At 43.0% G+C, this 24,720-nt stretch overlaps 1 protein-coding gene across 10 annotated transcripts in view; it reads right to left on the bottom strand.

Moving 5' to 3' along the window:
• magi2a (membrane associated guanylate kinase, WW and PDZ domain containing 2a) overlaps positions 1-23,927 on the bottom strand; it is a 146,637-nt gene extending 122,710 nt beyond the window's left edge. For 4 of the 10 annotated variants that reach the window (XM_058625645.1, XM_058625644.1, XM_058625650.1 and 1 more), the window contains exon 1: positions 23,373-23,923. In XM_058625645.1, coding sequence (XP_058481628.1) covers positions 23,373-23,673 — 301 coding nt within the window. In that variant the 5' untranslated portion in view covers positions 23,674-23,923. Of the gene's footprint in view, positions 1-23,372 lie in introns of all 10 variants that reach the window. The other 6 variants (XM_058625648.1, XM_058625647.1, XM_058625643.1 and 3 more) reach the window with 5 other exon arrangements.
• Positions 23,928-24,720: the final 793 nt, after the last annotated feature.

A 24,720-nucleotide genomic window follows, 5' to 3' on the forward strand; every position in this document is an offset into this window, starting at 1 on the left:
TCCCAAGTGCGGATGCGAGATTGGGGAAGTGGCGGCATGCAGGAACGAGAGGCGAGGCGGGTTCTTGTTTGGACGCGGCCGCTCCCAGGACGCTCCCAGGACGCCAGTCGCTCAGTGTGAACCAGTGGAAGCTCCAGAGCTGCGAGACTCTTTGGGAACAAAGTCAATAATACCAGAATGTAAAAGAAACACAAATAACTCAACAAAAGAGTGGTGGCAATAAATAAGGCGACTGTTTGATTGTTCTGGGTAATTCCTTTCTGTGGCGCACTCATTAATGACTTTACAGCCTTAAGGACGTCTCTTCCCTGACTGGTGATTAATCTGCCCATCTGTGGGGAGCAATAGAGAGAAAGAATGGATCATTCTTGGGTCTCAGGGCCATTCTGTTTCCCTGGTGAGACCATCTGGGCCAGAGGAAAGCTAATCAGTCTTAAGCAAGCTGCAAGCTTGAATCCATGAAGCCACCTGATCACTTTTGTCGCCTCAGTAACCAATATCTGAACTCAGTGGACGACTGTGACTAACTTACTCTAATGGTTTCAGCAAACTACGAGAAAAGTGGCTCAACCTGAAAAGGTGTTTAAATCTGGGGTTCCCACACCTTGGTTGACATCAAATTCAAGGACTTTCCAGGGGCAGTTCCCTCAAATTCAAGGACCGATAAAGCTTAAGACGGAATGGCAACATATAAGAGCTCCAGCACCAATGGTGTCCACTTTTATTGATTTGCAGCACACTCTGAACCTGGACAAGTCATTGTCCTTCACGTTGTCATCTGCTCTCTATTGTTTTAACGCTACTCGCTCATTGTTCTGCACGGAATCTCACGTCAACGTCGGAGAGAGAGACAGTGGACACAACGGTCCACAACACCGCTAGTAACAACCTAGGCCTAGTCCATGTGAACTAAGCCATGCAGGGCTCATGACACAGTAGGTGGTGTCGTAATAAACAAGGCGGCAGGAGACATTTACCTAAATATCAACGTTATGACCATTAGCATTAGCTTTCTCCTCCCTATGTCACATCATGGATGTGTTTGGAAAAACAACCCAACGCCCGGATCAGACGACGCGATATTTCTGTCTTTCACCGTGTCAGGTGATCAATCCCAGTGGCACGGATTCTTGCCGTGTCTCATTTAAAACACTGCGTAAGTTCATGGGTCAACGAAACATTCTGTGGTGTCAAAACTGTGATCCTGTTGGTCAACGTCCAGGAGCGCGAGGTCGTAGATGATGGCAGACGAGGCAGGAAAGTAGAAGAAATTTAAAAACCATGCTAGACTTATGGTATGTTACACTACAGGTCCGTTAATCGTTCCCGGAGTCTGATTCTGGCATGACTTTGCAAGCAAAGGTGGAATGTCGCTATCCAAAGAAAACAATCTGCATCCATCGAGTATTTCAGCTCTTGATGAGTTCCTGGGCTCAAAGGTATTAAGGACAACGGGAGCATCTGAACTTATGCATTTTGTGTTTGAATGACAAAGAACTGTGATGTGTAAATCTGTGACAGTGGGGAGAAAACCAACCCGCTCCTTCATGTGGTTCACAGGCCTGATTATAACTCTTAAGTAAAAGGTTTGAACAAAGTTATTTAAATGTACTGGTCTAAATCCTGCCCCCCAACCGTGGACCCCAGCCCAACTGCAGCTCAGTGATAGAATCTAAGGCTGTTCAACATGAATTCTACTGTCAGCTTTACAGATTGTATGAGAGGCGTCATTATATCTGAACATCTGAGCTGGTGTTAATGTCACTGACGCGGCTCTTTAAACATTACATTTAAAACACAGCCCTGACAGATGTTAACGCTCTGGGTCAAATAGAAAGTGTGAACATCATCTTGAAAGAGGAAAAAATGTTCAATCTGTTCAGCCTCATTACTTTTCAACAGCCTGCCCCAAAAATGACTCCTCGCACACTCCTGGATTTCATAGATCGACGACTTGAAGACGACAAAAACTGCACAAGAGGCAAAAGGAAGATTTCTTTTCTCTTACTTCCAGGAACAGTTTTACTCACAAAGCAATTGGTGTTTAACCTCAAGATATCTTTGCTGCAGGCACTGCTGCTGCTGCTGATGATGCTGCTGCTGCTGATGCTGCTGCTGCTGCTGCTGCTAACAACAACACACGGCCTGAGATGAGGTTGCACATCTGTCATCCACACTTACTCGCCACTGTTTTCTGCCCCAGCTTACGATCCACAAGTGGTGACACTCGCCGAGTCCACAGAGGAGGGACGAGGGGACAGGACAACACAGTGAACAGTGAGCGTTCAGAGGAACGTGATATACACTAGGCTATCATAGATCTCTGACAAGCCAATCACAGACAGGAGAAACAAACAGTAACCATGGTAACGGCTGCATGTCAGGAGCTGGGTAATATCTACCAGAATCAGACTTTTTGGGGCCGGAAGTCTTCTGGTGTTGTTTTCCAGTTTGTCCGATCATGTTTGAGTTGTTTTACGTAGCTTTTCTGAGGGGTTTTGATTTAAGGATCTTGTTGGTATGGCCTCTACACTTCTGCACTTTACTTTGATTTTTGTCATGTCTCTGTAAAGACTTGTAGCATTTGTGCTGCCATCTTGTTAGTGAGCTGGTTCAGGGGGCCCCGATACCTCAGTGGTTTGGGTCTTGACCAGATGAACCTTCACTGAACGTCTCTGTCCATTTCCTGTCCACTCGTCACCGTCACCGCCCAAATTAAAGCAAGAATGTGAAAACAAAAACAAAATCTTTGCTGGTTTTCAGAGTGAAAAACAGAATTCCAGCCTGGTTCAGTGTGGGCTTGGGTTCAGGTCACATTTATATATAAAAATGTGTCCTAAGGAGTTTTCTTAATGTGATTAAAGAAAATGTGATTACAGATCAGCAGAGTCTTCTCTGTTCACCCGTACTGTACTCAGCTGGGATTGGACTTGGTTTGGCAGTGACCTGGTCTCCAGAAAAACCACATTACACAAGCACACACTGGTGAGTATATTAAGTATCTATTCTATTCTATTCTATAGCATTGTTTATTTCTGTTGACGAGTTCACTCACTTTGACCCGTGCTCCGTCCTCACAGCGCGTTTAACTCCGTGTACACAAATATCAACACCCACCAGGTTGAGACGCCGCACAACAACAACAACAACAACAACAACACAGAGCTCTCATGCTTTAAAGAAAATGAAGCCATGAGCAAACAACAAGATAAGTGTGATCAATTTCAGATAAATGTGAAAAGAAATCCAGATTAATGAACATAATATTGGTGAACGGACACTTCTCAATGGTCTTGGAGATAAAACAAACCTGACATCCCAATTTCCTGAAAACATAATCTCAGTAAGATCTAAGAAATGTAATATGACTAAAGCATTTAAGATGTTGTCCACAGATGACCGGGCGCTGTGGATTGTGGGAGTCTGTAAAGGGTTTAGTTCCTGAATAGAGAGTTCTATGCACATAAAGGGACTACTTTTCCCACCCGGTGGGCGGAGGTGGAGGAGGAACCTGATAACTTACAGGATGACCCTAAATTCTCATGCTTCCCAGCAGTGAGGACATTAATTCCAGCTCACCTCAGGCCGAGCTGTTGTGATCATTTGCCAAAAACGCCGTAAACACTGTTTTCTACGTAAGTGCAGTCGCCTCCGGGCAGCCGTGGAATGTCTCGGACGGAGGCGTCTAGGGAGCAGCGTGGATCAGTTTGACCTAATTAATACTGCGGGCCGGAGTTGTGGAGTCAGTGTGCCAAGTCTGTACTTAAGGTCCTGGAGGGAGGGAGAGAGGAAGAGTGTTGGTGTTACTTACTTACACTCTTGGTATGTGGATGAAGGCAGATTGGTAGCTAGATGAGAGAATTGTGATATTTGACAACCTTTTTTCCCCGCCCATGAACTGCTCTTCCTTGCGTAAAAACCGTCTCCCTCACAAAGCAGTGATCAGCTGTAAAGGTGCCCAGTGTGAGGCTGTAATGTGCCATGACAAGAGGCCAAGACTCGGGTTCATCCTCCGGCGCTCACCAAAGGTTCTCAGGACAGAGAGGACGTCGTGTCTTTTCAGAGCATTTAGGAACGTCTCAGTGTCTCTCTCAGAGTCCGTGTGCCCGTCAACACAGACACAGACACAGGCAGGTGTAACAGCCAAGGACACATTTGTTCCGACAGTCTGTTAGGAAGCGGGAATCCAGGTACAGTGACAAACATGTTATGTATGGATGAGTTTCAGAAGATTTAAGGACTTTAGAGATGCAGCATAATCGATTATTTTCATAATCGATTAATCTTGTCCACAAACCAAAAGTGATTGACTTGATAAAGGACTCTAAAGGACTTTAATTTCTATTGTGCACAACATAGCAGAGCTTAAGAGTGAAATACTCAAGGATGCAGTGAGTTTAATTTAGTTATCAATATCTGTGTTTCAGCCGTCTGTTGGGGTCCGTACGTCGCACAGCGGTCCAATAAGATCTGGAAACTCTGCAGCGCGTTGACAAGGTTTTTCAAATAACGCCAGCAGGCAGCAGTCTTCACGCAGGATTCAGAACCATCTACTGTGTGTTTGCAGCGTGGAAGCGTCACTGGGCAACACAGTGTGGAGCTAATTGCTTTAATCAGCACTGTGTGAAGTCATTTGACATTGGTTTGAATGTAACAGACGTTTCATGGTATTTAAAAGTTACACACTACAGTTTTAAAGGACTTTATCCACACACACGACTGCAGTGATGGTGGAACAAGTGCACGAGTGGGAGCACAGAGGGCCCATCTCGTCCAACTGGTCCATCATCTGCCTCTGCCATGCAGCAGTGAGGCAAACGTATTATGTGAACACAGCTGGGCTGGTTTCGCTCGTCGTAGCCAAGCATGTTTTTTTCAGCGGTGGCAAAGCCGCGGCTGGCACCGCGTTCCCATTTGGGAACGACTCGCCGGCGAAGCTTCGCCTGCAGCATTCCATCACAGATACAGAAAAACACCACAGTGTTCCTCTCTGCATGAGGTCCGGACCGGATGACAACACCCACACTGCACACTGGCACAGGAAGAGAGGCAGGAAAGTGAAGCGAGGGAAGGTGGAGAAGCAAACAAAAAAAAGCTCGTTTGCCACGCCTTATTAGCATAACAACGGGTGCTTTCATGTTAGCATAATAGGGACTCATCGCTCATCGTAACGGCGAGGATCTGGCACGGCTGCGGCTAAACTCATACAATCTGCTGCAGGAACCGGGGGAGGTTCAAATAGTCGTCAGGCTGTGGATTAAAGGAGCGGCTCATGGAGGCACTGGTCCGGGCCGGTGGACTGAAGCCAGCGGCGAGCCGACAGTTTAACGAGCTTCCAGGTGCCAGAGTTTCATGAAATCCCAGCACAGCACTCACACTTCGTGTTGTCGAGCAACTCGTCCAACCGTATAGTTTTCAACTCCACGCTCGTGCGTCTTTGATTTTCAGCTGCAGGTTGTTAAATACTTTACTGAGGTTCTGGGATCACATCTCCAGACCATAACAACGCTCGCGATGGCAATTTACACACAAACATGTCCACGGATAAAACTGGAACCATATAAGACAGAAGTGCAGGTTTCAATGTTAGAATACTAATGGCTCCAGGTTCCGACAGATCCACTACAGTTCCAGCGTGACCTCACGAGAGCAGGTACTAAGATAGAACCAGGTACCAGGTTCTATCCCTGATGGAAAAGCGAGAAGAGTCGAGTCGAGGCGTGCTGGAACTGTGTGGTGGAAAAGCGCCATCATCTTAGACTCTGGACTCCGGAGTGTAGACGAAGTCACATGTACGACACTACATTATAAAGGTTATTATGGAATTATTGATGAATAATGACAAAAACATTTTAACGTCTGATACTTGAACATTGCACGGACAATTATGGTGAAACATGTTTCTCCACAGTTTTGGCTTTTATGAGTAAAAAAGGGGACAATTTAAATTTCCATTTGCCTTTGAGTAAGACTTTTTCTTCTAAAACTCAATAAATGCTCAGAGGTTACACGACTTTAACTTTTTATAAATGAACCGGGGTCATAAGTATGCACAGAGCGAGCGCGCGGGCCTCGAGGTGAAAGAATCTAACAGAAATTAAGAGTCCTGAGAAAGTGAACAAAAGGCTCATTAAATTAAGTAAGTGAAATTATCATTGCTAAGAAGACATCGGGGGTGTGGGTGTGGGTGTGGGTGTGGGGGGGGGCAGGGGAGAGGTTGCTATTCAGTGCATGAACTGAAGCCACATTTGCAGTCAGTGTGCAAAGTCATTTTCAAAGTGTGTCCGTGTGCGTTAAATGGGATTAATTCTGCAGGAGCAACGGCGTCGTAAACGGTGACCTTTTCATGTCGCTCCACTGAGGAGACGCAAAAAAGAAAATCACACGTTTACGCCCGAGGACGAAGATAAAGCTGCGTGATGTCATCGCTGCGCCTCTGGCTCGTCTTCGTCAAGAGAAACAAACATTCGGGACATTGAGTACGCGGCGGGTGACGAGCAATTCTTTTCTCCAGAATCACCTGAAACCAGGCTCCTGTTGGACCGTCCCAGCTGTCAATCACACACACACACACACACACACACACACACACGTGCTGTACTTCATCATCTACTCTCATGTGATATGTGAAAGTCTCGTACGACAGTGTTCTTTGTCTTCCTTTCATCAGTGGGTTCATCGTCTTCACACCCAAAAGAACATCATCAAACAGAGGAGCAGACCAAGGTGTGAAGGATATTAACGAAGGTGTAGAGAGGAGGAAGAGGGGGAGTGAACAACCAGGGCGTTCTGTTAATTGCTGTAGTAAAGTCAGGCAAACACTTGCCACTTCTTTAAAGATGTTGCAACAAGGAGATGAAGAAGAAGGGAGGGAGAGAGAGAGAGAGAGAGAGAGAGAGGCCACACACTCCCGTGACCTCGGTGTAATTACTGAATAACAGCAACTCTGCAGAGACTGGTGGTGGAGAGGAGGATGACGTGAGGCCAGACGGCTGCTCTGCCGCAGCAGCTCGCGTCTGTGCCGCCCTGCGGCAGCGAGGCAGAGCGTGCTCCACACTCCCCCGTCTCCCCCGTCTCCCCCATCACCAGCTGCAGATGCACGGAGACGCGGACACGGACAAAGTTTGTGAAACTCGACAGAGAATCCGCGCTGATGCAGATCTGCCGTCGGCCCCGAGCTGGAATTTACAATCAACGTCCAAGTCACGCTTTCACACTTCAGCTGCCAGACTCGGCACGTTGGAGTCCACTGCACTGGGAGGATGAAGTCAAGGAGGACATGTTTTTGGACAACAATGTTTTTTTCTTTTTTATCCAGCGAGCGAGGAGCTCCTCGAGCATAAAATCAATGTGTAAAGAAACGGAGGAAAAATAACAGCCGAGAGCCAAAAAACCCCGAAGATTATTCTACATTTGACTCTCACATCAAAACAACCGCAGCAGCCGAGACTCATGTGAAAGCTCAGCTGACGGCTGATGTTACGCAAAACTGTCAAAGCTATGGAAATAAAACCAGGGCAGCTCACAGACTCACAGACTCACAGACCGCCAGCCCGGGCTCACAACGACCACCAGACAACGACCACAGGACGACCAGACGACCACCAGAGGACGAAGAACAGACCGCGAAAACAAAAAGGACCACAGGACGACCAGAGGACAACCAGACAATGACCAGAGGACGACAAACAGACCGTGACAAACAGACAACGACCACAGGACGACCAGAGGACGACCACAGGACGACCAGACGACGACCAGAGGACGACCACCAGAGGACGAAGAACTGACCGCGACAAACAGACAACGACCAGAGGACGAACATACGACGACCAGGGGACGGCGCTGTGCTGAGTTCTGGACATTGCTTCCTGTGCCCACTGGGTGGCACTGTCCTGGCAAAAGACACTGACCAAACGTGTGACACTTGTGATTGGTCAATGATGCTTGGGGTACCTACAAATTCTTTTGGCAGAACGTGTCGCCATGGCAACACCGTTCAACATGATTGTTAACAACACGGCATCATCAAGGTCATCCCGACCTGGTCGGAGGAGCATGAACGAAAGAGTAACCTCAAACGTCGCCATGGCAACAGAACAAAAACCTACAATTTTCACAACATACACCCGTTAGTATGTTCAGTTTATTATAACTACAATGACCTTTGACCCTCTCTACAGAAGACCTGAACAAAAACACTGCTCTGAATTTCCAGGCTGTTTGTAGAATATACACACATACATACATATATATATATATATATATATATATATATATATATGTATGTATGTGTGTATATGTATATATGCATATATATATATATATATACACACACATTACTATGTGCTGCCTTTGTTTATCATTAAAATAAATATTCTATTTATAGAAAAAAGAACAGAAGAAGAATCTCTCAAGTTAAAATGATGATTCCATGAAATGAATCGTCCGGGTAATTCTTTTAATTGTGAGTGATTGTGTTCAGTATCACAGAACTGACGTAATGTAAGTTCTGATGTAATATAAAGTAATCTCTTTACTCTTTACTTTTTACAATTGCTTAACTAATGAGCTCATAAAGTGTGTTTCTGTGAGACGACAGCGATTCATCTAAATGTCTTCTGTGAAAATAAACCAAAACGTAACAGAAAATAAATCAGTGATGAGATGAATAAGCACATTTGGATTGGATTCAGAATAAATCGAGTACGACGCGTCTGATACGACTGTTTTATTTAAAAAGTTGTTTCCGTTTAACAAAATTAGATTCAATCAAAGCAAATGATGCGAGTTCTAACGCCGCTTTTCCACGACACGGTCCTGGCATGACTCGGTCAACTCAGCTCGATTCACTGCACGGTTTGGTTGGTTTTCCATTACAATATCGTACCTCCTCAACGTGGGTGGAGTCATGTCATCAGGGCTGCGTGAAACTGCCCTGACTTTGTTTTATACGCGACACAAACTAGTGACTTGTAAAGCAGTTGTTTTCCATGTACTGAATCATTTAAATCAATTCATTAAAAAGATTACTTCAGTACTTCCTGTGTGACACGTATCAAAAGCCATGCTGTGATGACTCCGCCCACGTTGAGGAGGTACTATATTGTAATGGAAAACCAAGAATGGAACTGTGGGGGCCGGTTATTTTTGAAAGAAAAACAAGTTTCAAACTGAAACTTCCACTCGATGGAAACACGGCTTCATGCACAACATAAACGAGCCATTAATGAAAAATAACGTCTGGCTTCCTCTCAGCGATAAGTCTGCGGTGACAGCTTAATCTCGCTGTGGTGCGGGAGCAAAACTAACTACGTGATTTTTATTATTTTCATTAAGCGTGAGAGATTGTGTCTCCTCTGTCAAACAGCTAATCTCATCATTGTAAAAAAAAACAACAAGGTTTTATTTCAATTAAAGGCAGACGACGTGAGGTGAAACTCTTTTTACTTCTACGTCTCTCCCAGCGACCAACAGAAAAACAAAGTGATGTGATCGTGGGAGAATAACGGCGTCCTTCATGTGACGGACGCAGAGACAAACAGATCACGAGTGTCTGTCCCCTGCGTCTGCCGAGCATCAGGTGTCTCCCTCTGTCTTTCAGAGCGTCCCTCACCCTGTGAGAAGGTGTGAATAATGTCCACTCACGCGGGGACGGGACAGAATCCTTAAGAAAGAAGTCAAACCATTCTGTGAGACTGTGGGACATTTGAATGATGACATAAGTGGACAGAGCGGAGACAGATTAGAGGTTTGATTGAACGGACACACAGAACTCATAATGTGCCTCATCGTTTCTCGTGGCGTCCGCACAGACCGACGGTAAATCAATGTCTGCGTCTCTGCGTCTCTGCAGACAGAAAGTGCAGTACACACACACACACACACAAACAAATGTGGTTTTATGTCCTAGTGAGGACACATCAGAGCATCACGAGTGCCTGACCCTTAACCCCTGACCCTAAAACCAGGTATTAACGCTGAAAAGTTGAGGTTGTAGATTAAGTTGAGTGGAGAGGGAACAAAAACAACCACAGAGTTATCCCCAAACTTAACCTTAACCAGTTAATGCCTAACCCTCATAGTTATCTCTGCAACTAAGCTTCAAGCTTGGTTTTACCGACCAGTTTAAAGGGTTAACTCAACATTTCCTGGACTTCCAGCCAGAGAAAGGTCAGAAATACGTCAACTTATTGAAGTAGTCTGAGCCTTAGGATAAATACTGCAGGGAAAAACCTCATTAAATGTATTCTTTGAGTTACCTCATGATACGATACACGATACACGGTCCACGATACCAATAATATCACGATACAGCAATTCTGTCATAATCTTAATTTTAAGACAATATTAAAGTGATACATCACGATATCGTGAAAAGTTAAAAGTGCAGGATTTCTCTGTTTATTCACGGCACAGAGAACTTTAAAAACGACTTCATTTGTTCATTAAAAAAATATCCATATCTGACCTTGATTCGTATCGATTATCATTGCATAAGAAAAGACGACGATATATCAACAAATCGATATTTTTTGAACGTTTGCGTTTTGACAGTAAATTTCCTTCCTGCCTCCTGTTGTGACCCTAATTTTGATGTATAGGACCGTTTAGCTTTAAAAATAAAACCCTTCTCCGTCCAACGTTAATCCCGTTAAAAACACACACGGATACAAAAGCCAACCACTTGCCTTTCATACACCCACCCTCATCTGTTTAGAAGAAGAAGACAAGACTATTTGACTCTTGCCAAAGGATGAGCAGCGGAGAACGGAGCAGCCAGCGCAGCTCGCAGAGAAAAGGCTTTCATCGCACCGTATTGATTCTTCTCCTTTTCTTTTTTTGGTGAATCAGCAGCGACTCATGTGTGGGCTGAGGAGTTTTTCATCATATTCCCTCCTCTCTGCGAGCGGGTCAGACAGTTTCACCCTCCCCTGTGCTTCCGCTCCAAAACTTCTCATTTAGATCTCATTTATATTCATGCAGTTTCAGGGAGTAGAAATATTAACTTTGCCCGACATGAAATGTGAAATCTTACAAAGTCGCCCTCGCCAAAAACTCTCTCTGGCATCAAGGGGCTGCGGTTATGAAACGTCGCAGGTTGCAAATCCATCGCCACTTTGTGATTCATCTCCACTTCACAACAACAATCCGGCGTTAACTCTTCGCCGCCATGTGCCTGTGAGGATGACGAGTCAGAAATATCCGTGGCCTCGAAGCTCAGAGAGGACGAAAACAACATCGCTCCACACGTACCGACATCAGTGATGACGGCGAGAAACCCTCAACACAAAGTACTGTTGGGTCCAAGTAGAAGGACTCTGCCAGTTTGCCAAAGGACGCCAACATGGAAGCAAAAATACCATGAATCGCCACCAGGGGTCGACTCAACTGGTTGCAAAAACATCAACTGCTCACATTCTTTATGACATGAATATAAACATATCGTGAGGTTCAGATCTTCTTCAATAGAACATGGTACTTTAAATTTAATAAATATTATTAATATTGCAAATGTATATTTCAGCCTGAAGTAGCTTTAAATATTGACTTATTTAAAGTGGAAAAAAATATGAATACATAATGTTTTTACATCAGCTTTTGGGTCGGTGACGTTTTCTGTCGCTAGGGACAAATTAGTACGTTTTTTTAAAAATTCATCATGTGCTCAGAAATATCTTTGGAGAGGATGAAAACAACATCGCTCCAAATGTAAAGACATGGGATTTGAGTAAAGGTGACACATTTATCAAAATAATTTGCTTCTTTGAGACAAAGAGAGACACAAGTGAGGCTCGACGACGACAACGACACAAAATCACAGCCGAGCAATTTATGATAACGACTGCGACTGTGGTGTCACTCACCTCAAAGTGTCTGCGCGTACACGGCGGTAAATAAATCATTCCATATCGAGCTCAGAATACAACACGTTTACAAACAGCATATGCATCAATGTCAGCGAGGCGGAAAAAAACTCAATCCAAGGTGTCGAGTAAACAGATGAGTCTTTGATTTTTTTTCATTACAATTTGCAGAGTGAAAAAACACAGACTTGTTAATTGTGCGACTGCCAAAAAGCAGTCAGTCATCGCGCCGACGTGAACCCACCACATAAACATGTGTAAACACACAACTTCAGACGGACTTTAGGTGTTTTAACACATCACTCTGAGCGCCTTAATCACACGTTTGAAGTTATTCCTCTTGGTTGGAATACGTTGAACCGTGGGGAGAGATTTATGTGTCGCAAAATATTAGAGGTTATTAGTTATTAGAGGAAAAACAACAAATTTTATTACCAAATGAACCTGTAGTGGCTGATTCATGTCATGGTAATATGGGATTTCTTAAAGCTACAGTGCTTTAAGGGGTCGACTCAACTGGTTGTAAAAACCTCAGTTTGAATGAAAGTCTATGGGAAAATGAGTCAATCGTGCTCTCAATCGTGAGCTTCAGATGTTCTTCAATAGAACATGGTGCTTTAAAGGGTTCATATTTAAAAAATATAATTACTGTTTGATATATATATATATTTCAGGCTGAATTAGCTTTAAAAGATTGACTCATTTAAAGTGGAAATTCTTTTTAATCTATAATATTTTTACAGCAGTTTTTCCAGTAGGTGACATTTTCTGTCGCTAGGAACAAATGAGTCAGTTTTTTTAAACGAACTCTTCAGGGTTAAATCAAACATTTTAAATTAACTGAGAAAAGATACACAAAGAGCACGTACTGTATGTAAAAGGAGGATTGCAGTGAGTTTGTGGGATAAACAGCAGCAGAAGGTTCCCTCTCCCATTCATCCATAGTTTATGATAATGAAAATGTAAAAATGCTCCTTTCTGAATTTCTTTATGCCCCAGATACTGTTTATTTTTAGAACACAGATAATGGAGAAGGTCATAAATATTTCCTCCACCTTTTTCCAGAGGGGAAAAAACCACCCGAGACAGTGATGCAGTGATTCCTTTGATGCACTCGGTTGCTGTTAATTGAGCCGCGAATACAAAAGGAAACACAAATGTATTCTGGCCACCGTGTCATGACACGCACACCACCACAAAAACACACAACACAAGCCTTTTCTTCACTTTATCAGTCGTACACTTGTAACAGCAGACAGGGACAGGAAGACAGGTGTGTGTGTGTGTGTGTGTTATCGTTACCTGTCCCCAGAGGTAAGACTGGCAGTCAGACAACAACAACAAAAGTTTCTCTTCACCGAACCTCTGTCAAGCATGATTGGACAGCAAGTGGTAAGTGGTGCTACAGCAACACACACACACACACACACACACAAACACACCTGTCCTCTTAAAGACAAACATTGAGTTCTCTTCATTTGGACTGATGTCCCCGACCAAATACTGGCAAATACTCCATATTACAAAAAACTAAAACTAATAAAAACTAAACCAAAACTAAGCATTTACAAAAACTAAAACTAACGTGTTCTTTTAAAAACAAACTAAAACAAAAAGTCTAAAACTAATGAAAAATCCCCCACTATTATATATAACCTTGTTTGCTCAGCTCCAGTGCATCTCTGCTCCGCCCACAACAACTGCGTGAACAGAAATGCGTTTGAAGTGTCCGAGTTAACGTGAACGTGAGCGATTTTCTGCTTGTCGAAAAGTCCGTACAGTCGTGCGACTGAAGGTGAAGATAACAGGTGTAAATGGGGCCTCTGACTCATTAGGACCTGGTTTTAGTCTCTGTGAGATTCTGACAGGGTCGGTGGTTATTCCGGACTCAAACACCTCTGCAGAGAGCATCATCAGCACATGCTCACCAACAGCTCTGGAGTCGCTCGTTTCTCCGAGCATGTGTGCACCGCTCTCTCCGTTTCACTTGGCGATGCAACTCCACACTCTCAGTGGGACACTGACAAGAAGACGGATGAGACTGACTGCACCGAGAATCATTACTGCACTCCCACGCAACTGTGTGTGTCTGTGTGTGTGTGACTGACTCAACACAACTTTGTGAAAGCCCCCCCCCCCCGCACAACAGAACAGTGATCGCTCTGAACTCGTCCTCACTCACATCAGTCCTGCTGTTAGTTGACTTGACGGAGTCATAATAATAATAATTATAATTATAATAATAATAATAATAATAACGATAATAATGATAAAATAATAATAATATTATAATAATAATAATAGTATAATAATAATAATAATGATAATAATAATGATGATAATAATAATACCGACCACATGTCAAAGAGTCAGCGTATGTAATATTTCCTGTCGTACTAATATTATAGTATAACTAATAAGGTCAGGACTGGACTTGTACGAAGACCAGGTCCTGGTTTTCTTTACATGATACGATTCAAAGTGCTGATGATTTTTGCATCAGAAATGTTGTTTTTTACTCACTTCAAGAGCAAGATATTTGTGCCACTGAATTACTGAGAAAAACTGCAGGATTTCATCAGCCTGGCCCCACGTCGTCTTCCTTGTACCGTTTGATTACATTTGAATGGATGGTTAAGAAAAATGTATAAATATTATTTTTATTATCTATAATTACTTTGTGATTAATGGCACCGCTCTCGCCTCGACTACAAACACATCCAGCACTATAAAGTCATGACATCGCGGCTCTATCAAAGAATCATCATCATCCAAAACCTGTGCTTTACGACCAGAAACACAATATAATATACAAACTCTTTCTTTTTGCGACCAGCAGAGTCGCCCCCTGATGGCCGTGTGAGAGACTACAGCTTCACTTGTGTCTAAAACCAGAGATCTGAACCGCTGCACGTGGTCCACGCCACACGACAGTCAGTACGACGTGTTGAGAGAGAACGTGAGACGGCAGCACGGGGTCATGGACTGGATTACTGAGTTCAGCTCGTGAAGAGGGACACACGAGTGAAACATGTGTTATTTCACATTAACCTTAAAATGATAAAAAGATCAATTTAAACACATAACACATGCTCATTTATTCACATTACGACGTGCGAGCGGGACCAGGTTTTGTGAGCGGGACCAGGTTTTGTGAGCGGGACCAGGTTTTGTGAACAGGACCAGGTTTCGTCAGGAGCTCGCAGAGCAGAGTGACCTGTATTTTTTTTATCTCTTTCTTTTTGGCACAAATGTTCTTTCCGCTGAAAAAATGGGTCAGCAATATGATTTTGCTGGAAAGCAAGAGACGAGTAAATATAGATCGTGACAAAAGAGGAGCCTGTTCGCCCAGTTAAAGCACACCCTGTGCCAGGTGAGTGTAAAGCACAGAGTTCTGATTAAGCCACAGAAATGGGTTTTGTTTTTGTTTGTTATTTAAAAAGACGTCTTTCAGAGACGATGACGCTGCTCCTGAAGTGAGCTCAGCACCCAGACATTGGAATAAAAAGGGTCAAAGTTCAATTATTTATCCATCACATTAAAAAGGAGATTTATTTTGGATAATACTGGGAATTTATAGTTGATCCCAATGAATGAATGAATTGGTAAAAGTTTCTTATGGTGCACGTCAAGAAAGAACTCAATTATTAACCCAACGTGAATAAGGCTGCGTTCACAGCAGCTCCTTCTTCATCGTTTCTTCATCGTTTGCTCGGTTCACTTCGAGTGAGCCAAACGCAGGTAGCGGACTGGAGCGCAGGGCATTGTGGGTAAACACAACCAAAACATACGAGCGTGTAGAACGAGAGCCGGGAGAAATGACTGAACCGAGTCCCCAATCGTAGCGACGATGAGAACGGACTGAGAAATATTAGATTATGTCATTTGAATATTTCCATTATATTTCTTTCCGATCATGTGATGGAACAGAAAAGCTGCTCATGTGAGAACCATCAAGTACTGGACCAGGTTCAGGGCAGTTAAACGAGTGCTGGCTCACTCTCTGCTCAGGCTGCTGGAATAACCCGTCCAACACCAGCCATCACTAAGTGGGCACCCGGTGGGTTCGCGGATTGCCTTTGGCTGACCTGAAAATGTCTGCTCTTACCTGTGCCACTCAGCGAGACTCAATTAGCATGTGGCTCTCTATGACACACACACACACACACACACACACACAGAGCTACAGTCGCAGTGAAACATGCAGTGACAGCCTCTGTGGCTGGCTGCATTAATCCCCTCACCGCAGCTCCAGTGTAGAAGTGAACGCATGAACGGAGAGGTGAGGGTAAAGCGAGCGCGGAGCTTGTTGATCTCGATGCTTTGGCAGCGGCGTTTATGAATCTGCAGACGAGCGAGGGTTCGGATTCTCACTCCTCCTCGCAGATTATCCGAGCGACGGCGGAGTGAACGAGGAATGGATTTGTAACACTTGTGATGTTCTCGCTATCTGCGGGCGGCGGCGGCAACGCGAGGCCCATTGTTCACATCCCACCTCGCATGCTTTGTGCGTGTGTGTGTGTGTGTGTGTGTGTGTGTGTGTGTGTGTGTGTGTGTGTGTGTGTGTGTGTGTGTACACCTGGAGGATTCAGTAATATCCACAGTGCTGAATCACTCCTTCATGGCTGCCGCCAAGTGGCTTTTTTAAGAAAACATGGCGGTGATACCTCCAACACGCAGCGGTTGATGTTGCTCATGGTCGGGCTTCTGTCCTCATCCAACACCAGTATCACGACCTGAGCCGAAAGTGCAACTACTTCCTGTCAAAACCCCCAAACAGCATCTGTAACAGGAGTCTACTTCCAAACCAGGTTTGTGGTACAAGCACAACCAGTCCAGTCCAATCCAATCCAATCCAACACGAACCTTAATCTATAAATCAATGAAAGAAGCATCAGGAAAAACAACGCTGAATCCTGTTTATGTCCTCTATGCTACGTCACGGTAACCACGTTGTTAAATCTCTGCAAACACCACCAAATACAGCCCAGATTGTGTCATGTGATGAACCTGAAAACGAACAATAGGGGAGGGAATGGTCGGGAAACACGACACTTAGTCCACGACAACAGCAATGTAACGATACACTGAGTTTGTGGTCATACACCGAGGCTGGAAGTCAGAGTTTCCTAGTTTTGGAGGTTTCAACTAGAATGCTTGTCTCGAGTCAGATTTCAAACCCTCGACAGTAACGATTCTAAAATGGCTGCCACTTTCATTAATGTTAAAAATAATCCTACTACCTTTACTCTCCGTGGTACTTCTGTCGTCTTTGTTTCAAATGAAGTCCATCATCACATCACGGCATCCATGGACAACTCAACAGTGACGTCAATCCCAGTTCCAAACCCCCGACGTCCGTCGTAAATGGAACACACCATTACGTTCCCTCTCACTTCTGTCCACCTCTGTCCTGCTCTCGACGTCTTTGGCGATTTAAATTCCACGCATGTTCCCCGTATTCCCGCACGGATGCCGGGGGAAGTCGAGTTGGCAGGAACATCCGTGACAGGGAGTGATATATTTTTAATTAAAACATGAATATTTGGTGCCAGCACACCAACACTGGTCTGTCATGAATCACAGTCCATTCTTAGTTAACCCTTGCCTTGTCAAACACGAGCAAATGATTGAAAAGACACTCACGGGGACGAGCGTCTTTAATCTCCCCCCGTAATTTGCCTCTGACCTTGCTTTCCTGCTTTGAAATACTGCCCCACTTGTTCACAACTTTAATTGCAATCTTGCAAACACCCTGGTGGACGCGCTCGGGCAAAACTCTTGAGGGGAGTCCATTTAAAACGCCCGTGCTACACATCAGCGCTGCAACCTTTGCTCTCGTCAGATCTACAGTAGCCACAGGAGGTCGTCTCAGTTCCGTCCTTTACATTAACCGTAATACTCTGCTCTAATGAGAAATCTCTTTGAAAGTAACCGAATCACACATTTGCTGGACGTCCTAATTACATCCTACAGCCTCGGTCTGATTGCTGGTGGCAATCTCATCTAATCCTCACCTCAGAGACTCGTAAAAAATCATAACACTCGCGGATGAGCATTCCAAACAAAAATGGGGTCGTGCCCCAGGATTCCACACGACGTGAGAAATTAAAGTCATATTTCAGGACACGGGAAATTAACAGCAAACATGCAAAACATGAAAGCCGTCATCGCTCGTGACCTGGAAACACGATATCCCGACAGCACACAGTAAAAGAGGGCGGGTTTTAAAGCTGCAGTGCGTAACTTTTGGGATCTTTTTGTTGTTGTCGTTGTTGTTGTTGTGTGTTTGTTCTTTGTTACAGAAACACTGGGCAGGGTTTCTGCACATTTTACAACCAATTTGAATGACTTTTAAGACCTTAAAAAAGAAGAATTAAGTCCATTACAACAAATCAATCAATTCACAGAGACCCCGAATCTTCCAGCGGGCTCTGTGAAGCAATACTATCAGACTTAACAATGTTAGCATAGGACGACGCAGGAGCGAGGAGGATTTATCGAAACAAAAACAGAATGAACTTGTGAAACTTCTTTTCTCTTCAGTCAGTGCTGCCGTTACCTCGACATAAAACTAATTACTTCCTCGGGGCAGAAACTTTTATCCACTTAATGGATAACGGTCGTTTGTTTACATTTAAAAGTTACACACTACAACTTTAAAAAGGTTTTTAGCTGGTTAGCTCGACGGGAAACAAAAGTGAAATGTACGACCCTCTGTGAGCAGAACCGAGGTGGAAACTTCGGATCAATCCGACACCAAGCAGCGAGTCGCAGGGAACCAAAGCTACGTTAGAAAAACATTTGCCCTAATCTCACGTCCAACACTGATGCAGACAAACACTTCTCGGGGCTGAAAACACAATTTCCCATCATTATTGCTGGATGTTATTCACTCTTGGCTAATAAGAATGCAGCAATGTTTGTCCAAGTACTTCCAACAGCGCTGTAGGAAATTACATTTCATTTATCTAAATCTGAGACGCCTGCGCGGGAAAGTGATTTGTTGACCCACTAAGAGACGACGAGGGAAAACTATATTAAACACAGAGAAAATGGGAGAAAAAAGGCTCCTGGAACGTGTTCAGAATCAGTATCTGACGCGTCACAGGACGCCTGGACGTCAACAATCTCCCGAAAACATCTCGTCTTTCATGTATTTGACGTTTTCTCTCACAGACCAAACAATTGATCGTTGATTAAATCTAGAAATGGTCGACAGATTATTGATTTCAAATGGGGAACAAATGGAGCGGTCTGTCTCCCGAGTACAAGTCCTGAGTTTTCTCCTCCTACAAACAAGGACTCTGTCGCTCCTCACGCGTCCTCCTGCACTTCCATCATAATGACTACAGCTGCTGGAGGTCACCTCACAATAAAACATCGCCATGGTAATAAGAAGCTGCTGGCACAGACGCTGAGACGTTATTGAACAGGTTCCTGTGAGGAAGAGTGTTTCTCCTTCATCATATTTACTCAACACACATATCAATCATCAAAAACAACTCCACACTGTAAACAGCCAATCGAGCAAACACAAGCCGAGCGACGGGAGCAAATCAATCACTTCACAAATCACTGGAGGATATAAATATTTAATGAAAAAAAAAGCACATTACATTGATACGGGCTTGGCTGCCTTTTGAATAAAATCCCGAGTGTGACGCTGAATCGCACACCAACACAAACACACACAAACACACACACACGGCTAAGACTTTGATCCAAAGCCTCTTAACAGGGTTTTGCTGATTTTTCACCCCTCAGAATGAATGAAAGGCCGCAGATCCCACGTTTGCCGTCTTACGTTTGCCTCAAACTGGAGGATTTTTAAAAAATAACAAAAATGTGTGGAAGACCACAGACGCGATGAACTTTGTCACCGATTTTCTAAATGTTTTAATCCCGAGAAAAAGCCCAGACTGGACGATCCAGTCAAGACACACGACCCCACACACACACACTTTCAGGGAGGAGATCTCACAGAAACTGGTGTGATTTAACGTGACAGTTGTAAATATCAAACACGTTTAAAACATACGATTCCAAAGACTCTGATGCGTCAAAATCTCGTCTGTTAATTCCTCACACGACAGAATAATTTGGCGAGTTAATCTGTTCAAATCAGCCTAAAATCGTAAGGAACCCGCGATTGTCGGAAGAGCCAGACCGGGGCTGAAATCTGGCCAATTATCCTCTAGTGTGGGACAAGCATAGGTTCATGACATGAGAGTCACATGACCAGTGGACTAAGTAGTTACCCGTTTGATGGATACGGGATTAACAGACCACTGAGGGCAGTGTTTATCCACAAGAGAATGAGTGGAAGTGGCTGGTTTAGTGATATACCCGTTGCATTTCTGCTGATATCTCTTGCATTTGTCGTCCAAACGTCGCCAACGTCAGACGTGCACACACTGGTGCGCTTATAGCAAGTCGTCTGCCGAGTTTAAAGCCTGTCAAGCAAACTATTGGACAGTTACGCCGTTTCCACACTGATGTTCCTGGAATTAATAGAGAAAATGTGCTCCAGCACCAAATCTCCCACTTCAAAGCCCATTTATAATATTTCAGAAATGACTTGTGCTCCGACTTAATGACGACATTATCATATTTTATGGTATTTTTCATTCCTCGCGACAGCGCCGTAATGCTGAAATACCGTCTCTGTGATTTGCTCTAATATTTATTCAATATCCTTTCCAAATCCAATTTAGTCCACTCAATGTAGCACAAATTGGATAATAAATATTGCATACTTAAATGTCTGCTTTAAATATACATATAAATGTGTGTATGTGTTTGGTCCAAAGGTTAAACTGAAAAAAAAATAAAGCAATTTTCTTATTCCTCCAGTTAAAAAACAAACGTGTAACCTCAGATACGCCGGAGGCTAAACTTAGACAGACGCCACTAACACAGTAAACTCTATACTATAATATATTCACTTTGTTTGTAAGTGAAATATGTGGTGTACACATAGAAAAGCTAACATTAAAACTAAATTAAGATTACTTTCCTATTTATCAACAGATTCAGACGAACAAACATTAAATGGAATGAAAATATTTATTATTTATAGTATCCTATTCGAACCGATTAATCGATTATCAAAATAGTTGTCGATTCATTTAGTAATTAATTAATGTGCATAATCTCACTGTTAAACAGCCTTTTATGACTGGAGAATTAAGTCTGTGTCACTTTATAAACTGCTCACTCTCCCACACCAAAGCCCATAGAGAAAACCAGCTATTTTACATCACAGCAGGCCGGGGTTGTTGTGTCACAACTGCCTCCATCAGTCAGTTTAAATGTGTTACTTTGAGACTCTGGTGTTTTAAATAGATTTTCTCACTGGACTTTGGTGCAGGAGAGTGAACAGTTTACAAACCTCAGCTTCGAGTCAGAAGCAGCACTTTGCTGATGAGACACGGCGTCAAACCAACTCTAAACATATCATAGACTTGATTCGTTGAGTCACCAGTGGCAGCAGCGTTTACAGTCAGAGTGAGCATCTGTGTGAACATCTGGGGGGCATTCCCACTTCTAATGCAGTGCAAACAATAAAAAAGGGGTATTTTCTCAAAAAAGTCCCAGAACTACATGAAAGTACCGGATTTCCAATGATATTGTTCGTGAGAATTCACCACCATCAACTTCACGATCTGACTGCAGAACATCCCACGATTCAACAACAAGAAATATCACAACATAGTTTTCAAAATATGAAAATACACAAAACGACATCAGTGGAACAAACGCTCGCTACATGTTTACGCACTGTGTAAACACATTTGGACAAAACAAGGAATTTCTATTCACGCCGCCATGCCTCAGATTTTCACTCTTTGAAAGTGTTTATTGTTTCCTTTGCATAAAAATGTCCTATAGCATGGTTTATGTTGTCATAATCTATCCAGCATCATCGAAAAACTCACTTTATCGTGATCATTATTGATAATGAGCGAGTCGTAAATGGTTAATGGTGATAATTATTGATATTGAGCGAGTTTTAAAGGGTTTATTGTGATAATTATTGATATTGAGCATGTTTCAAAGGGTTTATTGTGATAATTATTGATAATTATTGATATTGAGCAAGTTTTAAATGGTTTATTGTGATAATTATTGATATTGAACAAGTTGCAAATGGTTAATGGTGATAATATTGACCGAGTTTTAAATGGTTTATTGTGATGATTATTGATATTGACCGAGTTTTAAATGGTTTATTGTGATGATTATTGATATTGACCGAGTTTTAAATGGTTTATTGTGATGATTATTGATATTGACCGAGTTTTAAATGGTTTATTGTGATAATTATTGATATTGAGCAAGTAGTAAATGGTTTATTGTGATCATTATTGATATTGAGCTAGTTTTAAATGGTTTATTGTGATAATTATTGATATTGACCGAGTTTTAAATGGTTTATTGTGATAATTATTGATACTGAGTGAGTTGAAAATGGTTTATTGTGATAATTATTGATATTGAGCTAGTTTTAAATGGTTTATTGTGATAATTATTGATATTGAGCTAGTTTTAAATGGTTTATTGTGATAATTATTGATATTGAGCAAGTAGTAAATGGTTTATTGTGATAATTATTGATATTGAGTGAGTTGAAAATGGTTTATTGTGATAATTATTGATATTGAGCGAGTTTTAAATGGTTTATTGTGATAATTATTGATATTGACCGAGTTTTAAATGGTTTATTGTGATAATGATTGATATCGAACGAGTTGCAAATGGTTTATTGTGATAATTATTGATATTGAGCTAGTTTTAAATGGTTTATTGTGATAATTATTGATATTGAGCGAGTTGAAAATGGTTTATCGTGATAATTATTGATATTGAGCGAGTTGAAAATGGTTTATTGTGATAATTATTGATATTGAGCGAGTTGAAAATGGTTTATTGTGATAATTATTGATATTGAGCGAGTTGAAAATGGTTTATTGTGATAATTATTGATATTGACCGAGTTTTAAATGGTTTATTGTGATAATTATTGATATTGAGCGAGTTGCAAATGGTTTATTGTGATAATTATTGATATTGAGCGAGTTGAAAATGGTTTATTGTGATAATTATTGATATTGAGCGAGTTGTAAATGGTTTATTCCATTGGAATGTGTATTTTGTGACTGCCTCAAATGTAACACACCCCCCTCTACACCAGAGCTCACATAGCAACAGGACCTGCCAACGCAACCCCGCTAAAACGTCTTCTTTAAACAACAACTGTGGAAAACAACACTCATTCGTGAACATTAGAGACTTGAAGGAAGTGGAAAGTTAACGTTTTTACTGCGTGGTGCGTTCACGGAACCGAGCAGGAGTGAGATTTAGGAACAAAAGCACTGCTGTCAAACACACAGGCAAAAAAAAGAAAAGAAAGAAAGAAAGAAAGAAAGAAAGAGAATGGAGAAGAAAATGTTTTCAAAAACAAAACAAAAGGAGGAGATGCGGGTCGAGTTGGAGCCTCACCTTGTTTGACACACTTGAGTCGGACTGGGTCTTTGCTGTGTTTGACCACAGCATGGACGTCCCTGGTGGTGAGTCCAGCCACCGGGGTATCATTGACTTCCAGCAGGAGTTCATCCTGGAAGAGTTTGCCGCTGTGGCACGGCGCTCTGTCCGGCAGAAGGTCGCCAATGACGGGGAAGAGTCCGTTCTCCGCGCCGCCTCTCAGCTCCAGCCCCAGCTCCCCGTCCTCATTCCTGCAGAGCACACTCTCGTGGACTTTGTTGGTCCAGTGGTTCTTCCTCTTCTTCAGGCTCTTGGACATGGCTCCGGCAGCGGGAGGGGGAATCACATGAGTGCGGCCGTGGGGGAAGAAGTTTTGCTCGGCGTGTTTCCTCCGTGGGTTCCGCCCGCTGTCAGCTCCACGGCGGGGTCCACTTCTAAGTGTGGACGCCAGTTGTTTCCATGTCACTCACGCTCTCACAGACAGTCACTCACTCACTCAGTCACTCAGTCACAGACTCACGAGCAGCAGCTGGATCATCAGTGTCCGTGATAACTGCCCAACTTGTGCTGCCTTCAAGTGCTCCCGCACGTGTCGGAATTAGCAGCTCTTACAGCGAACGGGATGAGATGACATTAGATTTGACATCAGTGACAACAACTGAATAAATAGGGAGGAGGGGGGAAAAGCAATAAACAAATAATATAGTAAGATATAAACAATAAAACACGATGACATCTATCTAAACTATCTAAAATGCATCTATCTAATATGATCATTTCATTAATATATATATATATATATATATATATATATATATATATATATATATATATATATATATATATATGACAAATACTTTCTCCTCAACTCCCCAAACTTCTAAAGTGAACAACTTTACCAGCGGTGCCTGAAGGCAGCATCCTGCTCCAGCCATCCCAACTGACCCGGATGTGAAGGCTGAAAGAGGAGGAGGAGGAGGAGGAGGAGGAAGAGGAGGAGGGAGGCAAGGCTTTCCCCAAATCCAGCTTTCCATGGGAGAAAAAAAAGAAAAAGTGAGGGAAAAGAAAGTGTTTCCTCTGGAGCAGCAGCAATGAGGGCTTCATTTTATTATTCATTTATTTTTCTTCACACCACAAATATGCCTCCTCTGTTTTTGACACACATCACATGACACTGTTATAACCCCGCCCACCCCCACCGTCTTGTTTTGAAATTATAAGCAAAGTTTCGGCAATGACGTAGCTCCTGGCCCCAAACTCTCGTAGCATAGATCTTCATTAGAGTTTTGTTTTTCCCCGTCATGATGTCATTTCAGTCACATCTGCTCACACAGAACATCACACTCCAGTTTGAGGTCCAGTGTGT

Source organism: Solea solea, chromosome 3 (assembly GCF_958295425.1).
Source record: "Solea solea chromosome 3, fSolSol10.1, whole genome shotgun sequence".
Taxonomy (NCBI): Eukaryota; Metazoa; Chordata; class Actinopteri; order Pleuronectiformes; family Soleidae; genus Solea; species Solea solea.